The sequence below is a fragment of the Heloderma suspectum genome, chromosome 3 (genome assembly GCF_057233095.1).
Source record: "Heloderma suspectum isolate Gila_16-S chromosome 3, 16-S_ref, whole genome shotgun sequence".
Classification (NCBI taxonomy): domain Eukaryota; kingdom Metazoa; phylum Chordata; class Lepidosauria; order Squamata; family Helodermatidae; genus Heloderma; species Heloderma suspectum.
The window spans coordinates 225,291,895-225,310,567 of NC_139460.1; the positions used below are offsets into that span (position 1 = coordinate 225,291,895).

At 44.6% G+C, this 18,673-nt stretch overlaps 1 protein-coding gene across 7 annotated transcripts in view; it reads left to right on the top strand.

Moving 5' to 3' along the window:
* Positions 1–18,673, top strand: part of NOC3L (NOC3 like DNA replication regulator) — a 38,051-nt gene that overhangs the window by 13,157 nt on the left and 6,221 nt on the right. For all 7 annotated transcript variants that reach the window (XR_014789426.1, XR_014789425.1, XR_014789427.1 and 4 more), the window contains exons 8-17: positions 41–134; positions 10,758–10,933; positions 11,041–11,169; positions 11,432–11,563; positions 12,497–12,577; positions 13,341–13,441; positions 13,587–13,659; positions 13,734–13,797; positions 14,195–14,266; positions 14,734–14,915. Coding sequence is in view for 4 of the 7 variants with exons in the window: in XM_084845834.1 (XP_084701960.1) it covers positions 41–134; positions 10,758–10,933; positions 11,041–11,169; positions 11,432–11,563; positions 12,497–12,577; positions 13,341–13,441; positions 13,587–13,659; positions 13,734–13,797; positions 14,195–14,266; positions 14,734–14,915 (1,104 nt within the window). In the remaining 3 variants the exon portion in view is untranslated. The remainder of the gene's footprint in view (positions 1–40; positions 135–10,757; positions 10,934–11,040; positions 11,170–11,431; positions 11,564–12,496; positions 12,578–13,340; positions 13,442–13,586; positions 13,660–13,733; positions 13,798–14,194; positions 14,267–14,733; positions 14,916–18,673) is intronic.

The following is an 18,673-nucleotide window of genomic DNA, read 5'->3' on the forward strand; positions in this document are numbered from 1 at the left end:
AATTTATGGCAGTATATTTTTCCGATATCTCTGTCCTCAGGTTAGAAAAGAAACTCAGAAATTGAGGGAATTTGAAGAAGGCCTTGTGAGCCAATACAAGTTTTACTTAGAAAATCTGGAGCAATCTGTGAAAGGTACAACATGTGGTTGGGAGTGAGGAGGGATGGAAAGAAACAAATGACATGCTTGATTTTTCTTACAGGAATGCATAGTGGGAAATATACCAGTAGTCTCATTAAAGCCAGTGAACAATCAGCATAAAATTATATTCTCATGCATGTTCTCCTGGGCTGGGGCTGATATTGTTTCCATCTCTGTTTTTGCAGTGCCTTAAGATTATTTGCAGCGTTAGTTTGCATCAGTATTTCCCCATTAATGATGGGAGTCAGTTCTTGAGTGGGTATCATAAAAATAACACATTTCTTCAGAGGCTACCACTGGTAATTGGGTTTTATAAGCCTGTATAGTATTATAGAACTAGAAGTGGACCCACAGGTCATACTATCTAACCATTTGTTCTGCCCTAAAGCAGGACCCTTGTACACATGAACGGACCATCAACTAACTCATACAAACCAGATTGTACTATGCAGCGAATAGTATCTATGCAACGGGCATAGTAGCTACTTTACAAGCACCCTGGCAACCCATGTATGGACTGTGCATATACTGTCCCATGTACCAAATGCACACACATCTTTTCCCAGTATACACATGCAGTGTATATATATTGGGAAACTGTGGCCAGTGGTGTAGATGTGATCTACAGGTAGATTTCTGTAGTGAAGTGATCTCTGGGTAGGAAATAATCAGCTTTGGTGAGTAGTTCTAATGCAAAGCATGCAGAAGCTCCCAGTTTGCTGCTGTCTTCCATCTGAATCTTGAATAGGAGGACTGGGAAAGGCCTCTTCTTGAGTCCTAGGAGAGCAGTTGCTAGTCAGAGTGGAGGGACCAGTGGTCAGACCGTTTAAGTCAAGCTTCATATATTCAAGTGATCTGGGAGAAAATTTCTTCCAGACATCACATATGGTAATCGGTAACCCTTTAGGGCTGAAAGCTGGGATAAAGTAGGATTGTGAGTTGGATCTAGACTTAGTCATACTTAGAGTAGGCCCATTGCAGTCAGTTAAGTTAGTCATGACTAAGTCTGGATCCAACCCTATGAGTATAAAGCAAATTTCCATCCGGTGCGAAGGAGACACCCATCATGGGTTAACTCCTCCCACTGCCCAGGACAGTCAAGGAACATGTGACAAAGCCTTTTTGCCTTGGGCCCCATCTACACTTTTAGACTTTTACTCTGGGGCATTGCGAGTTGAGGTCCCTCAGGACAGACGACACAATCGCCACTTTGCAGCCATCCATGGTTTTCTCCCAGAAAATGCGGATTTCGAAGGAGGCATTTTGCTGTGGTGTTTTTCATTTGCTCTGGGTTTCCCCGCGGTTGCAAGCTGGCTGTCCCTTCCCCAAACGGACTTTGCATTTTGCAGTGGGCATGTTGTAGGCATGTGTAGTGCTTGCATCACTCTGTGACGCCCCTTCAGTCCCCACATCCCTTTGCAGCTGTGCAGTTACAGAGGCACAGAGAGACGTTTTCATTTATTTTATCACACTTCCTCACATTTTTGCAGCTTTGTATCTTTGCAATGGTTGCTTTTGGACTCTGTGCCCAAGGGCCAGGGGGGTCTTGGGGGAGGACCAACTTTGCTCTGGCCACCATTTTGGAGCGATGGGTAGGCGCGTACCGCTCACCCTTGTGAGTGCGAACCATCGCAAGAGTCTCAGGCTGGGGAACTGACAAACAGGTGGCGTGGAATGAAAGAGCAGAGAACACCCACTTTTTACCTAACGGACGGAAAGACACAACAGAACCCCTCAAATACAAAACAGCCACTGAAGTGTCGCACCCCCACGCTCACGGGACTGCACAGCTGCGCATTAAAGTATAATGGCAAAAAAAAGGGCATGGCGGAGTCTGTTAGGGAAGCCCGCAGTAAATCACGAGTGTATCCCAGCAGAAGCTAATTTGAAGCTGAAATGCCACGCAGTTGCAACACAGTGAAGGGTGAAAGCTGTACCATGTAGACGTGGTCTTGGTCCTGGCCTCTGTGGCTCTGCCCAGCCAGTTCATTCCTTGCCTTTGCCTGGGACAGAGCTTGTTTTTATCTCTCCTCAACAATCTCCTTTTCCAGACCTTCTTTTTCCTTTCAATCCTTGTTCTGCCTCTACCTTAACAAGCTTTTCTCTTTTTCTAGTTGAGTCTTCTCTCTCTTTTAAAAACAAATAGAAGAGGTTTTGCTGACCTTTTCCTGGCTCTTCTGCCTTTTCACCACAAGATGGCATCACCTACCAAGAGGAGCTCCAAACCTGGTAAGAAAAAAGGAAAGGTGCCTTCGGTAAGGCATGTCAGAGTCCTCTGGAATCCAGCTTCTGATCGCAAGGCACCACCCCCGCTTCAGGAGCTGATGGTCGCTCCTAGCTCCGATAGTGAGGGATTTACAGGAGGGCCAGTAGCGTCCAGGCATAGCTTACCCACTGCCCCACTGTTGCCATAGCAACCACAGCTCTGCAGACACAAGCAGATTGGAGCGGAGCCCTTGTGGAACTGGATGAGGTGGAATCTCGCACCTTCTCCATAGTTCATGCCTTGCAAGAAGCCGGTCCAGACATCAATCTGGAGGAGTTTGTGAAGGTTCAGAAGCACTCCTTGGGTCTCTGGAAATGGGAGGAAGCTGGGATGCGCCCATTGTTTTCCCACCAAAAATCAGTTTCATTTTCCCAGGATTGTGCTGCCTGCATTTTGCAAACACAGCCTTTTCCAAGGGATAATACGAAGGCACAGCAACCCTCAGACGCCCCCTCCTCCCGCATAGGAGATTCAGCTGAACAACAGCCCCTCTCTCTCCAGGATCAGGCTTGCTTTAGAACAATTCAACAGGCTATTAGAAGGGAATTGGCTCAGCTCTCTGAACAACGGCAGGGATATAAAAAAGCAGGGAAAGGACTCCTTCCGCCAGTTCTTCTTCCCCACAACCAAAGAAAAAAACAAAAGAGGGCACTTCAGGCCAAGCATTCCAAGATGCCTGATAAAACTAAGTTGCTGACATCTGCTGAATCAGCCCCTGATTTTCCCGACCCCTGCCTCACAGTCAAAGGAAAACATCATAAGTCAAAGGGAATCTCACCTGAACACCCTTCTGACTCAGTTTCTCTTGTTTTGCTAGATGAATGGTCAGGTGAATGGTCAGATCCTGGGACAGTGGATGAACCTTCCCGTGTAAGATTATTTAATAATGACAGTTTTCTTCCTACTCTTTCCAAAGCTATGGCTTCACTGAACGTTAGTTCTTCTCAAGAAACATCCAAGCAGCCTTCCAGAAGTGAAGCGTTATTCCCAGACCCTAAGCCAGCTAACCATGAGATACCTTTTCCTTCCTCCTTTGAAAAATTGGTTAAAGCTGAATGGAAGGCCCCCTGCCAGGCCAAAAGGAGCTCTAGCACAGCTCAAACATTTTATTCCTTACCACAGCCAATTAAGGTTCCTTGAGTTGATGCTCCAGTGGCAGCCTTTCTTTCAGGAGCCATAAATTCTAAGGATGGGGACTCCCCCACTCAAGGATCCTAGAGAAAAACATACTGAAGCAGCACTGAAAAGAACTCATGAAGTTACAGCTTTTGCCCTCCGTGCTTCCTGTACAGCTTCTTTTTTTTCTTGAGCCACTCTCCTGTGGGTTGAAGATATTATCATCAATAATGAGCTGAATAGTTTTTCCTTGCTTAGGAGTCTTTCTCAATAATACAAGACATACACCTTCATGTCAGGGTGGACACTGAGCCCATAGAATCCCAGAGTAGTTCTGATTCGGAGGAAGAGCAGTCGCTCCTGGGAGAGGAGCGCGCCCCTTTTTCCCAGGGCCCGCAGCTGACAGAGATTCCTCCCACCAACATTCCTAGATTAGAAAGCAGTCCAGGGAGGGACCCAGCACTGATAGCAGACTGGTTGGATGCGCGGCGCAGACGCAGAGAGCGGCGCCAAATGGAGAGCGCGGAAAGGAGGCATAGCGCCTGGTTGGCACTCAAAGAAGGGTTGCGCCCACAGGATCCAAGGGAAAAGGGGAGGGATTCTCCCTAGTCCTTATATTCAGGGGTCTGCCAGTAATTGCCTTTCAAACGGGGACCAACTGTTCCAACTTAGGGCATAGGGATGCTGCTGCTCAGATCTAGTTGCTACCTGTAGAGTTATTAAGTTGTAAAAGAAGAATAAAGCTTTGAAAAGAATCCCTTTGTCTGCGTCTGGACTTGGCTACTGGATTAGACTGAGAGAGCCCTCCAAGGAGCCCTTGACACTTCATTTCAGATACCACACAGGATTCCATGATTTTTGTGGCACGTTCCATTCCTTCAACCACAGTGGCAAGACATTCACTGTGGCTGAAACACTGGAACGTGGATGCTTATTCCAAAGGAAACCTAAGCACAGTTCCTATCACAGGAAAACGCCTCTTTGGAGAGGAAGCCCTCAAAAACATTTTCGTGGAAACCAAAGATAAGAGGGCTATGCCCTCTTCATCAATGAGAGGAGGTTCTCTAACCGCGCGCCCTCCTCCTCCTCTTCTTTTCCTTCAGATCTACTTTCAGTTCATCTTTTGGCCATGCAATTATAAGTTCACAGAGCCCACATGGTCCAGAACAAGGTTCCTACCTAGATGTCAGACCTCCAACCTTGGAAGGTCAGGCCTGCCCCAGTCCTCCAAAGCTCCTCGCCAACAATTCTGACTCCGTTCCTGCATGTGTTCAAGGGAGGCTACAACGCTTCTTTCACACGTGGGAACAGACAGCACCGGACACCTGCACTCTCAACATTATTCAACATGGCTATTTCCTGGAGTTTCACTCCACTCCCAGGAACAGGTTTTTTCCCTCCCCGCTTTCCGGGTCCATTCACAACAACTGATGGCAGCATAAATTGCCCACCTCCAAGAGAGGGGCAATAGAACTTGTCACACTGCGCGAGCAGTTCCAGGGGGTATGCGCACTTCTCTTCCTGGTCCCCAAGAAGGAAGGGTCCTCCCAGCATGCCATACTGGATCTGAAACACCTTAACAGGTTTGTGGCACACCGCAAATTCAGGATGGGCACCCTCCAGACTATCAAGGACGCTCTACATCAGGGGGATTACCTTTCATCCATATACCTTACGGAGGCTTATCTCCACATTCCCATTGCTGCGCAACAATGGAGATTTCTCCAATTCTTCTACAAGAAGGCACCATTTTCAGTACAGGGCAATGCCTTTCGGCCTGGCATCAGTGCCAAGAGTCTTTTCCAAGCTAATGCTAGCAGCGGAATCCCACCTCAGACTTAAGGCCATTCACATTTATCCCTATCTAGATGAACGTCCAAAAGAGCCACCTCTAACCCTCCCAATCACTTGTCCATGTGGAGTTGGTTTTAGACACCTCCAAAGGAAAATCTCCCTGGCCCCAGACAGGTTATCCAGGATTCACCAGGTAGTGAAGTCCCCCCTCCTAGCTTGCTTAGCAGATGTCATCTTCCTTGTTCAAGTGCTGGGTCTCAGGATATCTTGCTTAACGATTGTCCCATGGAACAAGCTACATTCCAGACCCTTGCAGTGGCTGCTTCTCCCCTTTCAGTCTGAAATAATCCACAGATTAATAATCCACACCACATCAAAGTCATTCTTCCACAGTCAAAACTTCTCTGGTGGAGAACACCACACAACGTAGCAAAGGGCACATCCATCCAGGAACCCCACTGCATAATTGTGACCACAGATGCCAGCTTGGAGGATTGGGGAGCTCACTGCCAGGGCCATCCCATTCAGGGGATCTGGCCTCCCAAGGCGAAACACCACAGTATCAAGTGGCTGGAGTTAGGAGCAAACCACCTTGCCAGCGAACACTTTGTCCACCTCACAGGTCCTGTCCATGTCCTACTCAGAACAGACAGCACCACAGCCTTAGCCTACATAAATCATCAGGGAGGAATGAAATCCAGATCTCTTCGCAAGGAGAACTCTTCCTTCCTCCACTGGGCGGAACACAACGTCCTGTCTGTCACTGCACAGCACATCCAGGGGACCCTCAACACGGAAGTCGATTTTCCCAGTCAGCAACCACTCAGCCAGGTGAGTGGACTCTCAACCCAACAGTTTTTCAGAGTCTTTGCCATCACTTCAGCCCAGTCCTGGTGAACCTGTTTCCCTCCCCACTTGTCAGGGCCTTGTAGGCCGTAGCCAGGATTTGATTGGAAGTAGCCTGGAAGGGCTTGGGCCTATTCAGCCTCTGGAATGTCAGAATCTGTGTGAACTTATCTCTGTCAGTGTTCTCAGAGCAGAGCCAGGGGGAGTCACCCAACTCCCTGCCCACCTGCTGGTCTGGCTTTGGCAGGCAGGGAGGCTGGAAGCTGTCCATGAGAACCAGACAGAGCGGGGTGGGGTTTACAGAAGGGTCGCCCAGGTTGAAGCATCACTGCTGGAGGGCTGAGCAGTGACGCCCTGTTTAGACCGAGGCCTTGCTGAAAGGCTAAAGGCCCTTGTCTGTCAAGGGATCCGGAGGGGGAGTCTTACAGACATGCCTTTCCTTTTAAGCTGATGCAAAGGCAAAGAGCCTTTGCTAGGAACATCTTCATTGCCCGAAGCCTTCACTGTTTGGATCCATCATCGCCTGGGCTTTTGGAGGCATTCTGCACATGGACTGGAACTTTGGATTGTTAAGGACTTGCCATGAAAAGTACTGTGCAGCTTTTCATAGACTTAAACTCTTGTTGCTGTGGATTGTGTGTGTCTGTTATCAGCTTAGCATACTGGCAGGCTGGGTTTGATCTACAACTTTTGGACTTTCCTCTGCCTGAACGCATGCAGTGTGGAGTTATGCAATGAGAAAGCAATGCAGTGCGAAAGCGGTATCACAGAACTCCCTGCGTGTCTGGGTTTACCCTTCCTTTGATCTTGATAGGCCTTGACCATGTAGCCTGGAGTTATCAACAAAAGATTCAAAGTTGGACTCTCTATGGGTGTGATTTGTTTAGGCCCTTCATTATCCCTTGATTGCCTGATGGGTTCATTCCAGAATCATTCCCTTTCCACGTTGGGGTTGGAACTCCATGAAAGGCCTGGGTTAGGTATCCAGAGTCTCTTCCCTTGTGTTCAGAACCGTGGAAAATGACAATGGGGAAACCACGTTGATTGGGATCTCAGTCATAGTAGTAGTGTTTAGCTTTGGACTGTTCTGGAATTACATAGAGCCTATAGGTACTTACCATCAGCTATATGATTTCTGAAGAGTGTAGCCATTAAGCTTTTGCCGTGGAATTTCATGCAATAAAGAAATCTCACTGATTTGGATGTCCAGTGTCAGATTGCCGGAGCATATGCGCTGGGGGGATCGGGAAACCTGACACGACTCAACAATCAACTACCTCACTTCTTCTCCAGCCATCTGTCTTGAAGAGCAGAAGCCACAGACGCTCTTCACTCCCCCTGGCCCAGGGGCAGACTACGCATTCCTTCTGTTTCCACTTTTAGCCAGGGTCCTCAGGAACAACAAGGAGGAATGGGCAACCGTAATACTCATAGCATTCTTTCAGGACCCTGGTTCCTTCCATTGACACCCGACCCTCTCACACAAGGCCCTGTGTGTCATCTGGACCCCGAATGGCTCCAGCTACTGCCTTGTTACTGAATGCCACATCTGCCTGTCCCTAGGCTATTCAGCTGAGGTAATAAACACTGTGCTGTCTTCCAGGAGACCATCCACCAATTGAATATACGAAACAACCTGGAATGCATTCATTCATTGGTGCAAGAGAAAACTTGTAGATCACAAGATGGCAGGAATCAAAGAGTTGCTCCTGTTCCTGCAAGCAGGGCTAGCTGTGGGACTTGAAGCAAACACGCTTTGAAGACAAACCACAGCTCGCTCTTCTTTTCAAGCCCTGCCACAAGCCACTTAGTGCTCATCCACACGTTAAATTATTCCTCAGAGGAGCATCACTTATCTCCCCTCCAGTTATGCATCATTTCCCTTCATGGAACCTGCATACAGTCCTTTCTGCTCTCACCGCTCCACCCTTTGAGCCTCTCAGAACTGTAACTCTGCGTTTCCTCTCACTTAAGGTTTTATTTCTGGTAGCTATAACCTCTGCCGAGAGAGTTTCAGTGTTATTGGGTCTCTCCATGAGGGTTCACCTCTGCACGTTCAGCAAGGACTCTGTCACACTCCGGTTGGATTCATCCCTCATTCCCAAAATTAATGCACTCTTTCACAGAACGTAAGAAATTGTTCTTCCCTCCTTCTGCCCTTATCCTTCTCACCCCTCTGGCACAAATTGGATGTTAGAAGGGTCATCAAAACCTACCTTAAGAGGACCAAGGAACTCAGACATTCTAATTCCTTATTTGTTTACTTTCATCCAACGTAGGGCAGAAAGCTTCCTGTGCTACCCTTGCTAGGTGGCTCAAGGCATATATTTTTGCGGCCTATGAGATTAAAAAACTCCCTAAACCTGCACATGTTACAGCACACTCCACCAGGGCCACGGCTGTCTCAGCAGCTGTTTCTACTAACGCCCCCTTAGCAGAGATCTGTAGGGCAGCCATGTGGTCCTCACACCATACATTCGTAAGGCATAGGATGGACAAATACGCTTCTGCTGAAGCAGCCTTCGGACATAGAGTATTACAAAGGCATTACCTCGGCCATAGGGTCAGCCTGCTTTGGGGCCTGCCCCATGGGAGTAGTAGCTTTTGCACATCCTATGATGGATGTCTCCTTCACATTGGATGGGAATGGAAAGTTGGGTACTTACCTTGAAGTTCCATTCCAATTTGGTGCGCGAGAGACATCCATACCGCACCCTCTGGCAGGCTGACCACCCCTGTTGGTACTAGCATTTATTACAGTTTTTCTCATGGAGTGTGCCAGTACCCAGAGAGCGGGTTTTTCTCCTTTTCCGTTCTATCTTCTGTTTTTTGTATTACGACATTAATGGCTCCTCAATAGCTACTCTGTCCAAATGCTCGTCTAGAAAACAAATGGCTGGGAGGAGCCACAGAGGCCAGGACCAAGAAAAAAAGCTTGCCTGTCCTGGGCAGTGGGAGGCATTAACCCATGATGGATTCATTGATGCTCCTGACAGTACAAGTGTTAAGGCATCTTCTGTCTACTTGGAGTTGTCCCTGCTGGCCTAAAGGAGGTGGGTGTGGGGCTTCCTCACCCTGTGGGACTGTGATTCTGTATGGGCGCCTCATTATAAATCATGGTTGCATTTGAAAATGCATCTGTGTGTGCCAAACTAGTAGTGTTTTCTGGTTCTACAACTGTTCTACGGACAGTTTTCTTGAATTTACAGTAATGTTTTGATCTGACTGCGATAGGGATTTTCTTCCCACCTGATTGTCTTTTTTTGTCTGCCCCTCACACATGGCGCATCCCCTCATAGAATGGTGAGAAGATAATCTTTCTTTTTTTCCTCTGTAAATGGCTACTCCTAATATTTAACAGATTCCCTTTGCAATGGAGCCCCCCCCCACCTCTTTTTGGCTAGGGTTTTTCCCTGCCGTCTCTCAATTTCTGTTTTTCCTGTCTTTGGCCTGCTTCTACATATGCTACTTTGGCTTTAAGGCTTGATTTTAATGAAAAAGAATAATGCAGATGCTAATTTGGGATATCTGAGGGTCAGTGATCATTCTGTTCTCTGAAAGGTTTGCAGCCTTGGTTGTATTTCTTTATGGGGAGGGGCATTCTGTCTGTTTTGCCACCAAAGAGTGTGACATTATACATTTAAGAGCATTTTCACAAACAAGGCTTAAATCTGTTTGCATTTCTGGAATCTCTAAATTAAAAAAAATAACTTTTGCTGCTTTATCATTGCATGGGATTTCATTGTATGGGATTTTATTTTGTAGGCCACCTTGGGAGGGCTTTTGATCTGAAAGATGACCTAGAAATATTTTAAATAAATAAAGGAAAAGGCTATTTTGACTAAATGTGCACTGGATTTTAAAATGTTTCCATTCGGTTTTAATCTTGCATTTACAGTACTCACAAATAATGTATTTGAGCTAAAAGGTGTTTTTAGTGTTGTTTCAAAACCATGGTGTCTGTTTGTGTCGAACACTATATGTTTTGGAGTTCACTTATATTAGTCTCAATTTTCAGTCTTCTGTTATCCTGATGTTATGTTGAATATTTACATAAGATTCCCACAATCCAGGTGTGGCTTCTTTGAGCCAAGTTTTTGACGACAAATAAAACTTAAGAAAAACAATGCTAAGTGTTCTTCCAAATACCAAGATCCAAAAATTATCTGGAGAAAAATGTTATGAGGAGGAACCTGTGGGAACTTGTATCATTCTGCTAGTGGATGGAGCTCCTGCTGCGTAAGGCACCTCTACCTGGTTTTCTGGGATCCCCCTTTTGGTTCAGCTCCCTGTGCCACAGCTCACCCCAATCAGGAGGGTCCCCTGACCCTCTGGAGAGGCTTTTTGGGGAAGGGGGATATGGGGAAGTCAGCTTATGCAACCTCCCTTTCACTGGTGTGATGTTGGATATAACCCAGTGAATATTTAAAGGAAAAAAAGAATATGTTTTTATGTGTGTGTCTTGATTGTAAACCGTTTGATACATCCCTGTGACAAGAAATATGTAAATAATGTTTTTTCTGTAACAAAACATTGGTAACTAGGGGATCTGGCAGGGGAAAAATATTCAGGCTTTGCACAATATTTCACTTAGACTGGAAGCAAAGGAAGCTGAAGAAAAGCAACGTGATATCACTAAAGGCATACAAAGGCCTTGCAGAAATTGCTGTGAAGTGCTTGTGTGAGCTGCTGGTGACCCTGCCTCACTTCAACTTCCACAATAACATTATAGTACTGATTGTACCACTCATGAATGATGCTTCAAAACAGGTAGGTGTCGCATATTGCCTGTGATGCAGTGTTTACTATTATGCTGAAAGGCTTGTTTTTTTAAAAAAAACAACAAAACTATTAAATTGAGATGTTCAATTTTCCAGATCTCTGAAATGTGCTGTGATGCAGTAAAGAGCCTCTTCAAGCAGGATAAGCTAGGCTTCGCCTCACTTGGTGTGGTGAAGGTAATTTCTGGTCTTGTGAAAAGCCGGAATTATGATGTTAGACCTGAGGTAAGTTTCTGCGTGTAGGTTGTTTTGTTTCTCTCTCTTATAGGGAACAAGAATAAAACATGGGCTTTAAATATTTGCATCAAATATACTCCCAAACAAAAGGTTCAGTTGTGGCCAGATTATAACTCTTTCAATTCTTCAGGAGTTATTGGCAAAGATGGAAGCTAGCATTTGTATATGAAAAAGACGTAATTTCAGGTTGTTTTGCAAGGCCTTTGCTTTTAATAAACTTGAGAAATAAATGCTTGTGGATTATTTTTAGGTGTTAATGACATTACTTCACCTAAGAATTAAGGAAGTGGAAGTAAAAAGAGATGCAGAAGACATTACACCAAAGAAGAAATTCATGTCCTATAAAGAAAAAAGGAAAAATCTGTCAAGGATGCAAAGAAAGGTATTTTATGCTATGCTGAGTAGACACCTCTGGAATTTCATTAGAAAATGAGACAGACCACTTCTCTATTTGTTTTGGCCTGGATTCAGACATCCATGCAACAGGTTCCATTGTCCATGTTTCTTGAACAGCACTTCCCCGTAGCAAATCTCTTTTGACACTGAGGGGACTTCCAGAAACAGCTTGTATTCTGGCCTGGTGAGGGAGCAGTTGCTATTTGAGAAGAAATCACACACACACACACACACACACACACCCCACTGAATATGCTGATGTTCTTGGGTGCACCTAAATTAGGTATTTAGCTCATATATTGGGTCTCAATCATTTTATGGCCAGGTATACAGCATGACAAGAAGCAAATCTGTTAGCACACTGCAAAACTCAGCTTTGCACATTGTATCGATTCCTTCTCCATCCTTCCCTCCATCCCCACGACCCCAGTTGCTTTATTTCTTGTGTGCTTTGGGGTGGAATTTTTTAACTGAATTAGTCATCCTTGCATTAACGAGAAGGTTTCTGTAGACCTGAAAACAGTGCCCTTTCTATTATCTCTGAGTTGGTTCGCACGTAGTGGTGTTTCCAACATAGTGGTGTTTCCAATCATCCAAGCCGTGGTTTGGAGGATCAGGAATGTGCTATGTTCCGTGCATGTGCAGCCGTGGTTTCCAATCCTTGTCTGGAGAGTAAATGCAAAACATAATTAGAATGTGATGGCAAACTATATGGGGTTGTTTGAATCAGGAAGTAACTAATTGAATCGGAGTCTGTGAGAGGAAGGAGAGACTATGGCACATTTCTGACCCTTCAAAGTTCAAACCGTGGTTTGGAACATTGGAAATATTACATGTGCGCTGACCCAATGACTAAAAACTAATTTTATAAATATTACCAGAATTTTTGTTGCCTTATAAAAGATTTGTGCATTTTCAGTGGAAGAAAGCAGAAGAGAAACTAGAGCGAGAACTCTTAGAAGCAGAAGCCTCAGAAAGTGCAGAGAAAAAACTGAAACTGGTAACTTCCTCCCACCTATATGTATTGTGTCACTGGATGTTATGTTACACACCAGTAAAAAAGGACCAGATCCTGCAGAAATTAATATTTGCTCCAAATTCTGTCTTTAGTACTGTGGCTGATCAGAAACTGTGGTTTTGGTAGGTGGGGGTGCATGCACATTGAACGCAAGGGCTGATAGAATTATATCTCATTGTGGCTAATCCGTATTGGTGGTTTTCGCTCAATTACAATTATTTAGAATGGTGGTGGGCAACTTGCGGCCCTTGGTCGAATTTCAAAAGCCCTCTGCATCAGTTCAGACCTCTGGCAAGAGATCTGTCCTTTCCTTGGCTGACAGAGACAGAGAAAAGGGGTGACCCACCCACTTTTGCCTCTTGCCCTGCCTACGAGTGGCTTTGGCCCCGGGCACCACCAGTATGCAGCCCCCGACAGATTACTTATGAGGATGTGGCCCTAAACAGAAAGAAGGTGAAATAACGGATTAGTGGTCTGTTCATTCCTAGCAATTCAATAATCTCTGGTTTACAGCATTATGAATTACAGTAATGGTGGCTGTGTCCTAGCCTCCACTACTGTAATTCATAATGTTGTGAACCAATTAGGAACTGATTTTGAAAGCATTATTGAGGTATCAGGGGAAAAAAGTAAGTAGTTTCGGATTAATGACTTCAAAATTCGGTGAAGCATGGAGCGAAAGAGATTAATGAAAATGAAGTCAGTGTGTTCAGTATATGTCCATTTGTGTGGCTTTTCCCTACAGAGCACAGAAACATTGAATATTGTATTTTTAACTTACTTCCGAATACTCAAGAAAGCACAGAAGTCTCCCCTTTTGCCTGCTGTGTTGGAAGGTCTTGCAAAGTAAGAATTTCAAAGTAATTTTGAATTCTAATTCTTATTAAAAGTTACTAACTAGGCACTTCAGATTAATATGAAATTGAAACAGAATGATTTGAGTTTGGAAGGCAAATCTTTTATAGAATCATGAATGTCTCTCTGATTTTAGGTTTGCCCACCTCATAAACTTGGAATTTTTTGATGACCTTTTGCTTGTTCTACATTCTCTTATTGTGTCAGGGGTAAGTTTATCTCCATTCTAATAAGATAATGACTCTTAGTCTATGCCTTTGTGATTAATTTCTTGTATTTCTAGGTGTTAAGCCATAGAGAGAGCCTGCACTGCATTCTTTCTGCTTTTCACATTTTATCTGGTCAAGGTAGGTGGGTTTGATTTATATTATTTTTATGACTTTGGCTTTTGTGATTAGCTTGAAAGGACCTATTGCTTTGCCTGGCAAACTTGAGAGTGATGAAGGATGTAGCAAAAAGGCTTTAATGTCTGTTAATAGCCTGGAATCTCTCTCCAGCCAGGGAAACAGGATAGCATTTGGGGGAGAACTGCAAGAAGGCAGTTTTCAGTTTGAACGGAAGCAGGATCAGTGGCTTTGTGTTGTCTTTTTTGTGTGTGTGCATTTTAAGAAATCTGATCACCTCTGCTTGTATACTGAATCATGTAGAGTTGCTTCTAACTTCTTGCCACTTGGGGAAGTGGTGTACTTAACAATATTTTCATCGACAGAAACAAACTTACTTAACTGGTATTATTTTGGGTAGGTGATGTCCTTAATGTTGACCCTTTGAAGTTCTACACACACCTTTACAAGACGTTACTTAAACTACATGCAGGTAATTCCTGATTTAAATATGTTGACTACAGCTGGTATTTTCGAATTATCCAAATGTTGAGGATTTGTTTCATGGGTGGTGGATAGCTGAAATGGCATTGCTATTTAATACCTCAGTTTATGGTAGTCTTCCAGTAGTTAGAACTGTTTAGTGACAACAGGCTTTGAGTGCTGCCTTTTATATTTTGGGGGTAGATGTGCTGAAAACACATGTCTTGATAGCTTTGAGACATATGTGGTATGTATTACTTTGGCCCATCAGCAAAGAAATAAACTTTTAACTAAACCTCAATGTAAAAATCCTTAGTGAAATTCTGCAGTGTGTCCTCCTTTGCTAAATAACTAATTCTTAATTGGTGATCCTTGCTTGAAGAAATTAAAGGGACAGGATGCCTTCTATTTTTCTGGTAATGTTCTGAATATGTTTTTATATTTAAGCGGTGTTTGTTTGACTTCTTTGTATTTTAGGTGCTACAAATGAAGATGTGGCAATAGTGTTGCAGTGCCTGGATGTGATGCTCACCAAGCGTAGGAAACAGGTGTCCCAGCAGAGAGCTCTTGCTTTCATAAAGCGCCTTTCCACTCTAGCGCTCCATGTCCTTCCAAATTCCAGCATTGGGATCTTGGCAACTAATAGGACATTAATGCATGTAAGTTCTTAATAACATGGTAGATACATGGTTGTTGTTGTTGCTTATTCAGTCAGTCGCTTCCGACTCTTTGTGACTTCATGGACAAGCCCACGTCAGAGCTTCCTGTCGGCCGTCGCCACCCCCAGCTCCCCCAAGGTCGAGCCCGTCACCTCCAGAATATCATCCATCCACCTTGCCCTTGGTCGGCCCCTCTTCCTTTTGCCTTCCACTTTCCCTAGCATCAGCACCTCCTCCAGGGTATCCTGTCTTCCCATGATGTGGTCAAAGTACTTCAGTTTTGCCTTTAATATCATTCCCTCAAGTGAGCAGTCTGGCTTTATTTCCTGGAGGATGGACTGGTTGGATCTTCTTGCAGTCCAAGGCACTCTCAGAATTTTCCTCCAGCACCACAGTTCAAAAGCATCTATCATCCTTCGCTCAGCCTTCCTTATGGTCCAGCTCTCGCAGCCATAGGTTACTACGGGGAATACCATTGCTTTAACTATGCGGACCTTTGTTGTCAGTGTGATGTGTCTGCTCTTCACTATTTTATCAAGATTTGTCATTGCTGTCCTCCCAAGAAGTAAACGTCTTCTGATTTCCCGGCTGCAGTCACCGTCTGCAGTAATCTTTGCGCCTAGAAAGACAAAGTCTGTCACTGCCTCCACGTTTTCTCCCTCTATTTGCCAGTTCTCAATCAAGCTGGTTGCCATAATCTTGGTTTTTTTGAGGTTTAACTGCAACCCAGCTTTTGCACATTCTTCTTTCACCTTCGTCATGAGGTTCCTCAGCTTCTCCTCGCTTTCAGCCATCAAAGTGGTATCATCTGCATATCTGAGATTGTTAATGTTTCTTCTAGCGATTTTAACTCCAGCCTTGGCTTCATCAAGCCCAGCACGTCGCGTGATGTGTTCTGCGTACAGGTTGAATAGGTAGGGTGAGAGCATGCAACCCTACCGTACTCCTTTCCCAATCTTAAACCAGTCCGTTGATCCGTGGTCTGTTCTTACCGTTGCTACTTGGTCGTTATACAGATTCCTCAGGAGGCAGACAGGATGACTTGGTATCCCCATCCCACCAAGAACTTGCCACAATTTGTGGTGATCCACACAGTCCAAGGCTTTAGAATAGTCCATAAAACAGAAATAGATGTTTTTCTGAAACTCCCTGGCTTTCTCCATTATCCAGCAGATATTGGCAATTTGGTCTCTAGTTCCTCTGCCTTTTCGAAACCCAGCTTGTACATCTGGCAATTCTCGTTCCATGAATTGCTGGATCCTTGCAAGATCTTGAGCATTACCTTACTGGCATGTGAAATAAGTGCCACTGTTTGATAGTTTGAACGTTCTTTGGTGCTTCCCTTTTTTGGTATGGGGATATAGGTTGATTTTTTCCAATCTGTTGGCCATTCTTGTGTTTTCCAAATTTGCTGGCATATGGCATGCATCACCTTGACAGCATCATCTTGCAAGATTTTAAACAGTTCAGCTGGGATACCATTGTCTCCTGCTGCCTTGTTATTCGCAATACTTCTTAAGGCCCATTCAACCTCACTCTTTAGGATGCCTGACTCTAGCTCACTGACCACACCGTCAAATCTGTCCCCGATATTATTATCCTTCCAGTACAGATCTTCCGTATATTCTTGCCACCTTTTCTTGATCTCTTCAGCTTCTGTTAGGTCCTTGCCATCTTTGTTTTTGATCATACCCATTTTTGCCTGGAATTTTCCTCTGATGTTTCTAATTTTCTGGAAGAGGTCTCTTGTCCTTCCTATTCTATTATCTTCTTCCGCTTCTGCGCATTGCTTGTTTAAAAATAATTCCTTATCTCTTCTGGCTAACCTCTGGAATTTTGCATTTAATTGGGCTTATCTCCCCCGATCACTGTTGCCTTTTGCTTTCCTTCTTTCTTGGGCTGCTTCCAGTGTCTCAGTAGACAGCCATCTTGCCTTCTTGGTTTTCTTTTTCTTTGGGACGTTTTTTGTTGCTGCCTCCTGAACATTGTTGCAAACTTCTATCCATAGTTCTTCCGGGACCCTATCTACTAAATCTAGTCCCTTAAATCTGTTCGTCACCTCCACTGTATATTCATGAGGAATATTAGTGAGCTCATATCTGACTGATCTGCGGGTCTTCCCTATTCTCTTTAGTCTGATTCTAAATTGTGCAATAAGAAGTTTGTGATCTGAACTACAATCAGCTCCAGGTCTTGTTTTTACCGACTGCATAGATGTCGGCCACCTTTAGCTACAAAGGATGTAGTCAATCTGATTTCGGTGTCGACCGTTTGGTGAAGTCCATGTATAAAGTCGTCTCTTAGGTTGTTGGCAGAGAGTGTTTGTTATGCACAGTGAGTTGTCTTGGGAAAATTCTATCAGCCTATGTCCTGCTTCATTTTGTTCTCCCAGGCCATGCTTGCCTGTAATTCCAGGTGTCGTTTGACTACCCACCTTAGCATTCCAGTCTCCTGTAATGAAAATAACATCTTTTCTTGGCGTACTATCCAGTAGGTGTTGCAGATCCTCATAGAACTGATCTACTTCTGCTTTTTCAGCATCTGTTGTTGGGGCGTGTATTTGGATCACTGTGATGTTAAATGGCTTACCCTGAATTCGAATTGAGATCATTCTGTCATTTTTTGGATTGTATCCAAGCACTGCTTTAGCCACTTCATTATTAATTATGAAGGCTACTCCATTTCTTCTGTGGTCCTCTTGTCCACAGTAGTAGATCTAATGGTCATCTGATGTGAAGTGGCCCATTCCAGTCCATTTCAGTTCACTGACACCCAAAATGTCTATATTTAATCTTGGCATCTCCCCAATAACCACATCCAATTTGCCCTTGCTCATAGATCTTACATTCCAGGTTCCTATGGTGTGTTGATCTTTAGAACATCGGATTTGTCGTTCACCACCAGCACCATCGGCTGCTAGCCGTCCTTTCGGCTTTGAGCTAGCTGCGTCATCACATCTGGGGCTAGTTGAACTTATCCTCTGTTCCTCCCCAGTAGCATTTTGACCATCTTCCGACCTGGGAGTCCCATCTTCCGATGGTATACCGACATATCTCTGGTTGTACTGAGCCATTTAGTTTTCACAGCAAGAATACTGGGGTGGGTTGCCGTTTCCTTCCTCAGGGATCGTATTTAGTCTGACCTCTCTGCCATGACCTTCCCATCTTGGGTGTCCCTTCACGGTTTAGCTCACGACGTCATTGAGGTGCTCAAGCTCCAGCACCACGACAAGGTAACGATCTCCTTTGCTGAAGAGATACATCATAGACTTGTGGATATAGTTCCGTTGGATGCTGAAATGTTTGGATGTTGCAGAAAAGCTCACATTGTTAAAATTCATACATTATAACACTTGAAAGAATATGTCATATGACAGGCCCCCCCCCCCCAATTATATGTACATTTGATTTGGCAGGTGGGGTTGGCAAGCCTGGCTTTCAGTCTTGCAATAAGAGATGGGATCTTCCTAGTATTTACCCAGGGCTCCCACCCTGTTATTGTCTTCAGTTTTTCCTTCTGTTATGGACAACCTTGTTCACATATTTGCTCTTCATTACACTGAATTTAGTTTTTACAGAAAATAAGCCCACTGGATCAGTCCTTCTTTCTCAAGAAATCTGGGTGACCTTTTCACTGCAGAAGGTACATAGGGGCCCACGTGGATATCAATTATAGATGCTTTTTATAGAGAATATATAGCTCTAGGGGCTGTGTACCTGATGACTTACAAGATCAATATGCGGATAACATTCAGCTCT